Source organism: Atta cephalotes (assembly GCF_000143395.1).
Source record: "Atta cephalotes unplaced genomic scaffold scaffold00038, whole genome shotgun sequence".
NCBI classification, from domain to species: domain Eukaryota; kingdom Metazoa; phylum Arthropoda; class Insecta; order Hymenoptera; family Formicidae; genus Atta; species Atta cephalotes.
In genome coordinates, this window is record NW_012130102.1 from 1165750 (window position 1) to 1174410 (window position 8661).

An 8661-nucleotide genomic window follows, 5' to 3' on the forward strand; every position below is an offset into this window, starting at 1 on the left:
TGTGTATATATATATATATATATATATATATATACATATATATAATTGAATATTTTGCGTTTTTAATACATTAGAAATGTTTTATATTATAATTATAACAGAACATATATTTACTCTTTGCATACTGCGATGACTCCATTTGGAATCACCTCCTTTTATTTTGTAAACTGCTCGCTTGATTTTTATAAAACTTGGCCTATGGGATAATTCGATGATGCTTTATTTAAATTTAAAGTCAAAAATAAAAAATTCAAAATAATAGATTCAAAAACAAAATTAAAAAAGGTTTATCATAAAATTCGATTTATATAAAGGACTCCACACAAACCTGATGGAAATTAAATTTCAGTCTCCATAGGTACGACCTTCTATAATGAACCATTTGACTTCTACGAGACATAATTTTTAAAAACGAGTTAATTCTCAATATCTTATTTTCAGCGAATACGGTGCATTTCTACGTCATGATTTGTACTTTTTGTGTATATTTTAAAGTAAAAAGAAAAAGTCTTTACAGTTTTTTTAATTTTAGGGGGATTAGCATTTCAGACTGATTGTCTGGAAAATTATCGGCGCGTAATCATAGTTGAAATAAATTGATTTAATAAAGAATATATATTATATTATTCAAAACATCTAACTTTAATCATGTTGACGTTTTCTATCTTGTCAACAATATATCAAGATAATTGCAGGATAGTCCCTTATACTGTATAAGTACTAAAAAAAAGTTATAAAGAAATTCACAATAATATTATGCACTCCAATTTGTAAAAAGCAAGGGGACTCGCCTTATAGATTGCTAATAAGATCTCCGATTTGTGAGAAACAATCAAGTCAATATTATCCTTATACCTTAATTCGTTTTGAAAAATGAAATGCCTTGTAGAGATCAAATGGTTCATTGTAGCGAGTCATCTTAGACAAAAAGTTTCTAAAATCAGGTTATAAGACGTTTCCTTTGCGTCGTAAAAGATGATTTATAGACGTCTTATGTCATAACTTTAGACTTTGTGTTGTTTGGGATGTCTGTGGAGACTTTATTAGGACGACAAGATTTACAATGTATTAAATTTTTCGCCATGGAAGTCCCATAACAATATATTAATTTGACCGAAATTCAATTTTTATAAGGTTTGTGCGAGATCTTTTTTTAATTGGGTAACATCAAATATCTAGTTTTTCTTTTTATTTGAAGTTCGTCAATAATGAACAAAGTATTAATTTTCAAATTAATTTTCAAACTCTGATTAGCCCTGCAACATTAGTTCTTCTTTATTGATGATTATGTATTACTCTTTTGAAATTTGGCATTTTTAGACTATATTCAAACTCACAATTCAACAACTCCAAAACTTTTCATTACTTTAAATGCGTTTTTAATTATATAATTTTGTCTCAAAGAGACAGGACGTTGGCAATTAATGTGGAAACTCGAAAAACAAAGGAAAGAATCTAATTTGATATTTGTCAAACTGTAAACAGCTAAGCAAATATTTAGAAATAAATGTTTCGAAATACTTATCAGGGCGGATTTTTATCCATTTTGTATAGTTGCGGGTCATCCCCTCTGGAGTTATGGGACATGCACGTTAGTTTTTATCATTAAAAAGAATATCAAGATTCATAATCTTACAATTTCCAAAAAGTCTACTTGTAAATTTAATTTAAAAAATTAATATTTTTATATTTCTAATAACAAGAAGAATGTATATATATATATGAAAAAGTATTGTACATATATATCTAAATTTATTATATTGCACCACACACATTTATTCAGGTAAAAAACGGATATATACGAAGAATTACAGATGAAGAGATAAAGTCATTGGCATTGGAAATAGCCGGGACTAATGTGGCTACAACTTACATTTACTGTCCAGCGTATCCAAAGAAGGAGCTGGGTATTAAGCTACCCTTTCTTATCATCATTATCAAAAACATGAAGAAGTATTTCACATTTGAGATAACAGTAAAGTCCATTTGAATACTAAAAAATAAGGCTTCTAAGGCTTTCTTTAAACAAGACTTTTTTTTATTCAATTCTTTAGATATACAATTCTTTAGATATACTAATCTTTAGGATCTTGTTCATCATTATAAATAAAAAATTTTATTTTCTTTCGTAAATAAAAAATGATGTGTCTTAAATAAAATTTCTAATTTTTATTATTGTAAGTATATTGTGAATAAACCTTTTATATAATTTTTCTTCTTGAATAAAACTTTCTATTCCTTTTTCTTTTCGAATTCCTGTTCTCATTATATATGTAATCATCATATATATATCTCACTTTTTTGTAGATTTGCGACATATTATAATCTCAAAAAATTAATTAATAATTTGTTAAATAGATATTGGACGACAAGAATATGCATAGGAGATTCCGCGTGAGCAATTTTCAGAGTACGACACGCATTCGCCCGTTTTCCACATCCATGCCCATCGGACTTTCAGGTGGATGGAATCAGATTCAATTCAATTTGTCTGATTTTACACGACGAGCCTATGGTACAAATTATATTGAAACCACTAGAATGCAAATTCATGCCAACTGCAGAATCAGACGAGTTTATTTCGCCGATAGGCAAGGATTAATATACATGTATCAATTAATTTTCTAATCAATTCTTTAAATTTTGTATTATCATCGATAAAATAAGTCATTTTATTTATTTAACGTAAGCCTTATTAATATCAGAAATTTCTTGATATTATATATTGATAAGTCAATGTAAAATAATTTATTAAATATATTAAGTAATCTACAATCTTAATGATAGTTTTTTTTAACACAGTAGTTTCAAATTAAATGTTAAGCAAAAGCAATTTTTAAGGCTTTATTCAGAGGACGAAATGCCAGAAGAGTTCAAGCTCTTCTTGCCGATGCATCGAAAGAAATGTGTTAGAGAGGAAGACGTGCCGAAAAAACCAAGTGTAATACTTGAGAAAGTACCGTCCGTCGAAGTACCTATCGAGCCGGAAGAGGAGATACTTGAGCCGCCAGTTGTGCAGAAACCTGACTTAATCGAGAAAGCGATACCAGAGCGTGTAGAAGAAGTAAAAGAGATAATTACAAAGAAAGATGAAGAAGAAGAAGCAGAAGAAGTAAAAGAAGAAGCAGAAGAAGAAGCAGAAGAAGAAGCAGAAAAAGAAGCAGAAGAAGCAGAAGAAATAGAAGAAGCAAAAAAAGAAGAAGAGGAAATTAAAGTTAAAGAAGAGAAAGCAGAAAAGAAAGAAGAGAAAGTTGAAGCAACTGTGGTTGAGGAAAAAGTCGAACCTGTAGCTGCTATTCGTGAGGTCGAAGAAAAAAAAGAAGAAGATATATTAAAATTGGAAGAAGCAGAAAAAGAGGATAAAAAAGAAATTGAAGAGGAAGAAGAAGAAGAAGAAGAAGAAAATGAAGATGTGGAATAAATATAATTTCAAATAATGAACATATAAAATAGTTTCAAATAATAAATGTGTTTTATATAATCTTATATTTTATTAGACTTTGTATATTCTTTTTGTATTATTTTAACAAAAAACGGATTATAGAATTATTACAGAATGTTAGAGAATATTAATAATTAAACAGAATAGTATTTCAGAACTTAAATTATGGCATATCATAATCTTCTTCCTCTCGTTTTCTTTTCAATGATTCGTCGGTTTCCATTTTCACGGTCGGCAACGTTTGATTGGAAGTAATCTGTATCTTCGGTTTCGTTACTTGTGTTTTTACCGTTGTAGTACTTGTTGCCGCTACAAAAATATTCGTATTAACGTAGATATTATGAGATTTAATTTAAAAAATTTCAGCTATATTTAATTTTAAAGTTTCTTTGTTGACTCACTATTGTTGACTGCTATCATTTAAGATTGTAATGTCAGTAAACACGATAGAACTTAAAAAATATACTGAAACTTTTCTTTTATTTCGTTAATTAATAAATAACTATACTACATCTAGAAATGAAATTTGATTGCACATGCAATCAAAATGAAACGAGTTCTTTTTATTGTGACAAACTATCAAATTAATAATTTACAGAAATAAATATAATTTAATTTCTTCTTAAACGAGAAGATAAATTTTGATACGTTCTACAAGTCTATTCTATTCTATCGATTGGAAATGTTGCTTGCATTAATATATTAAAAGAATATTTCTTCAAATATAATTTTATATTTGAATTTTTGTATTTTCTCTTCATGTCACAATTTGATTTGGAATCGTATTGATGAATAAAGGAATTTCAAATATGTAACTTTTTTAAATGTTATTAAATTCTTTTAATTTTGGATAGATATTATACAAATTCTAGTAATACTAATTGCAGCTGTTTCAGTATTTTTTTTATATTAAAATCTTACTTGCTGGAGTTTTAAAGGAAATACGGAATGGTGTGGAGTAATGGGACTGCAGTAGACAGAACGAAGCTTGGAAATAGAAAAAGGACATAATATTTTATATTAAAGCAATATAATAAAGCAATTATATGTATTAGTAAGAAGTTAACATAATTGTGAATATCAAGAAACAGTTACCTGTGGAAAATTTTAAAACAGGTTTTGGTATAGAAATAGTTTGTGTTCTTGCAACAGTGGCAAGTGTGCCAGGTCTTTTAACAATCGACACACTAGTCTTATTTCCCTCTATTTTCGATCTTGGCTGTCCACCGGATTGATTATTGACCAAAGAGTGTCCAGATTTCTGAACAACTTTCTTTGTCGCATTTTTAAGTCTATAATTCGGTGCGTTTAAGCAATATCGATCTGGTGGTAATCTGAGGCCATTATTTGGTTTGACAAAAGGCAACGGAATATTATTCTTGGTTCGTGCCACATCCAATAGAACATCTCTGGGTGGTGGATTTGTGAACGAACGTTCTAGCTGCATCTTGACTGCCAGTCTGACATCATCCAGGTCAATGAACTTCTTTTTAGCATGATTGGCATATACTTTGCTATCGTCCAATATACATGTGACATATCCTGTATGAAAATTCCATTAATTAAATAAATTTCAATTAAAATAGTAAAATAGTAAAATAGTTAAAAAACGTCAATTAAAAATTATCAAAATAAAGTTATTACAAAAGAAAGAAAAAAAACTTACGATATGTAAATTCCAATAGTTGATTGATCACCTTGGGTTCATAATCTGTTATTCCCATGTCTTTCATAATTGACATGATGACTTGAGCATCTTTGGGAATATGTTTGACGTGACTCATGTTTTTCGTTTTTTCCGACATCTCGTGAAATTGAAATAACTCTTCACTGTATACACTGTATAAGCACTTTGTGTACAACACCGTAAATAAACAATGAACGATTGAAGTGAATCTTTTAGGTTAAGTATATTTATGCTATAACGCTGGAAAGGAACCCACGGAGTAATAAAGATGCATTTACATGCAAGTGCCAAGCGTTAAGCAGCGGAAGCAGCAACCAATCAGTGATACGAGCAGTGGTGTAAAAAATATTTTTTACATCATTGTAAAAATTGCCACGTGATTGGTTGCTGCTTCTGCTGCTTGACGCTTGCATGTAAATGCGCCTTATGAAGGTATATTCACATATAGCGTTTTCGGCCCGATCGGGGTCATCAACTTGAGTTAAAAAATGCTTCGCTATTGGTTGACATTATACATTCTACCAATAGAGCACGAAACATTATTACTTCAACCCAGGTTCTAATAAACTCTGTTTATAACCTTTCGCTACACGACAGGTTTAATCGGATTTATAACATAACATAACATCCGTAATTATGAAATTGGCTAATCATAACTGTTTCTTGGAAGAATATAATGACTGTGATTGACCAATTTTATAACTACAGATGTCATTAAATCCGATTAAGCATGCCGTGTTGAGCTGCACAACAGATACATAATGGTTACGCCGCCCCGAACAATAAGCAAACAACATATCCTACTCGCTTGGAATCTAATCGCCTAGAAGTTGAGCTCTAGAGCCAAAACACAAAACCATCGACGAAAAAAATTCAATGTAAGATTTTAGAACTGTATAGTACTGATAATTATCACTTTGGTGCATCAATAAACACTTTACAATCCCCGAAACCTTACCCACATTGAATTTTTCGATCTCTCAGTGGGATAACTTAATCGCGATTATATTAGTATTAATAAATAAGCAATAAGCAATATAATTAAAATATAATAGCTCTTTCAATCTTTAAAATACAAAAAAAAATTAATAAATAACAGAGTTAATAAGAGTCAGCGCGGATAATTAAGCGCAAGTTTTGAAGATTTTTTTTTAATCTACCAAACTTGCGCTTGATTATCCGCGCTGCCTCTCATTAGCCCTGTTGTTCGTTGGTTTTTTGTATTTTAAATAACTCAAAAAATAAGAACTCGCAATTTGCGAGCAAATTACCCTCCCGAATATTCAGTTACTTACTCTTTACAAACTTAGATTGGTGTCACACACCAATCTACCTCTCAATGAGCAGAATATCTAAAATTAACGCATAAGACAACTTTAAGATATCTTTAAGAAATATCTTCAAAATATTTCATAAAGAATTCTGAAACATATCTTAAAGTTATCTTACGTCGATTTTAGACATTCTGCTCATTGAGCTCGTAGAGATTCTCTTCTTTCTTCTGGCCAGATTGAACTCACCTTTCGTTGCTCCTGGCCAACATTTTGGCTTCATAAACCAAAAATCGACAACAAGGAGAAATACTCCTTTTTGCTGTCGACTGTTGCCGACTAATATCGCTGGCAATAAGCGTAAAACTTTACGCTTTTGATGCGCGGAACACGAACGCGTCGCGAAGAGGCCATCATATTAATAAAATAGACTAAATATTAATATAAACAATTATCATTAATAATAATAATAACAACAATTCTATTAATATACGAATAAATTTCGCGTTTATTCAAAATCAAAAATATAAATATTAGACTAAATATAAATTTAAAAAAATCTTCATGTAAATAACGTTTTTATTTCAAGAGTCTCGAATATTATAAAACTAAATTAAATTTCTTAATGTAAATTTTATACTGTAATCTAAAAGATTTATTTAAAAATAAATGACTGAAAATTACTAAATCGATTATCATCCGATAAAATTCAAGGCTTATGTACATATTTTTAACGATTCGAACGATTCGTTGCTGAATCTCATCTCAAAACATGCGGAGATGAGAAATTCCGATGAATGATGTAAGATCCAAAAGGGATAATTTTCCCTCATTTCAATAAATATATTTCTATCGCATTTTGTATATTATTAAAATCATTTTTTGAATAATTTATTATTTCAAAATTAAGTATTTTAAATATTTTAAGTTATGCAAAACTCTGAACGCGATTTTAAAATAATTATAAGATAAAATTCTTATATTTTTTGATAAAATGTATATTGAATCTTACATCATGTTACTACTTTAATTGGTATACAATCCAATTACTACATATGGATAAGTTACAAAAAATTAGGTTGAAGTAAGTGCATTGAGATAAATAATAATAATTAATAAACGTAAAATGTTTTTTATAGAAAAGCGAAATTAATAAATTATATGCTCTACTTTATTATAATTCTCGTTATTTTATTAGTAAGATGTATATAAATAAGTAAAAAAGTGAATAAGTAAAAAATGAAAAAAGAAGGAATTTCTTAGAAAACAGTTGATATTATAGGTAAATATACATATATGTATAGGTATTATTTTTCAGTCAACTTGTATAAAACTTAATCCTGAATGAATATATTTGAGGATAGAATAGATAGAAAAAATAAGAAAACAATATTTATTAAACTGTAATAAACACTTTTTTTTATATATGACGTTGTCCAGAAAATAATTTCATATACTCTAATTATTATTTTATATAAGCTTTTTAATTTCTCATATTTCATATATTTCAAAAATACAAATATTTTATCCTTTTTCATTTTAACTTCCAAGATGTATTATTTTAATATAAAAAATCTTAATATAAACGATCTCATCGAAAAAATCCATTTTTTATTATACTTATGATTAAATTACTTAATAACAAAGCGTTCACACGTATGAATTTATAATTAGTATATAAAATTTGAGTTATATTTAATAATAATTATAAATAATTTAAAATGTCCCGGTAAAAAATTTTTCATGCATGAATAAACATACATAAATATTCATAAACATGTATAATCGTGTATGAAATATGTCCATACATGTTCATACATCTCTTTTTCTTTTGTAAGATACTTTTTTAGTTTAATAGAAATAATAGTAAAGTAAAAACATTAAAAATAATTAAAGAGTTAATTTTCGCATTGTTTCGCATTGTTTCAGGAAAAATAACAAGTTTGGAAAAATTGCTCATACATAATTATGCATAGTTTTGTATATTGTATAATTATATATAAGTAATTTTTTTACATTTCTTTAAACTTGATTTTTTAAAAAACAAATAGTATAAAAATTACCCTTTTAATTATTTTTAATGTTTTCACATTACTATTATTATTTCTATCACAATAAAAAGTAATTTTACAAAAGAAAGAGAGATGTATGGACATATTTCATATATAATTATATATGTTATGGATATTTATGTATATTTATACATATATATATATATATATATATGTATATATATATATATATATATATATATATATATA

At 27.8% G+C, this 8661-nt stretch overlaps 2 protein-coding genes across 2 annotated transcripts; one reads left to right on the forward strand and one right to left on the reverse strand.

The window, feature by feature from the left end:
• Positions 1-1507: 1507 nt before the first annotated feature.
• On the forward strand, positions 1508-3604 carry LOC105621950 (cilia- and flagella-associated protein 20-like). Its single transcript, XM_012203384.1, has 6 exons — positions 1508-1591; positions 1784-1975; positions 2359-2591; positions 2842-3187; positions 3239-3346; positions 3590-3604. Exons 1-6 carry the CDS (start codon positions 1508-1510, stop codon positions 3602-3604), a joined length of 978 nt encoding a protein of 325 aa, XP_012058774.1.
• Position 3605: 1 nt separating this feature from the next.
• On the reverse strand, positions 3606-5247 carry LOC105621901 (transcription initiation factor TFIID subunit 9). The gene is made up of 3 exons (XM_012203338.1): positions 5109-5247; positions 4538-4984; positions 3606-3751 (listed from the first exon to the last, which is right to left on the reverse strand). The coding sequence occupies exons 1-3, from the start codon at positions 5245-5247 to the stop codon at positions 3606-3608; spliced, it is 732 nt and encodes a 243-aa protein (XP_012058728.1).
• Between the last annotated feature and the right edge of the window lie 3414 nt (positions 5248-8661).

Excerpts from the sequence above, each read along its gene's own strand:
- LOC105621950 (XM_012203384.1), top strand. The coding sequence starts at position 1,508 with ATGTTTCGAAATACTTATCAGGGCGGATTTTTATCCATTTTGTATAGT. Across the intron at positions 1,592-1,783 it reads TGGAGTTATGGGACATGCAC|GTAAAAAACGGATATATACG; the intron begins GTTAGTTTTTAT and ends ACATTTATTCAG. Across the intron at positions 1,976-2,358 it reads ATTTCACATTTGAGATAACA|ATATTGGACGACAAGAATAT; the intron begins GTAAAGTCCATT and ends TTTGTTAAATAG.
- LOC105621901 (XM_012203338.1), bottom strand. The coding sequence starts at position 5,247 with ATGTCGGAAAAAACGAAAAACATGAGTCACGTCAAACATATTCCCAAA. Across the intron at positions 4,985-5,108 it reads ACTATTGGAATTTACATATC|GATATGTCACATGTATATTG; the intron begins GTAAGTTTTTTT and ends ATTTTCATACAG. Across the intron at positions 3,752-4,537 it reads TGTTTTAAAATTTTCCACAG|CGGCAACAAGTACTACAACG; the intron begins GTAACTGTTTCT and ends ATATTTTTGTAG.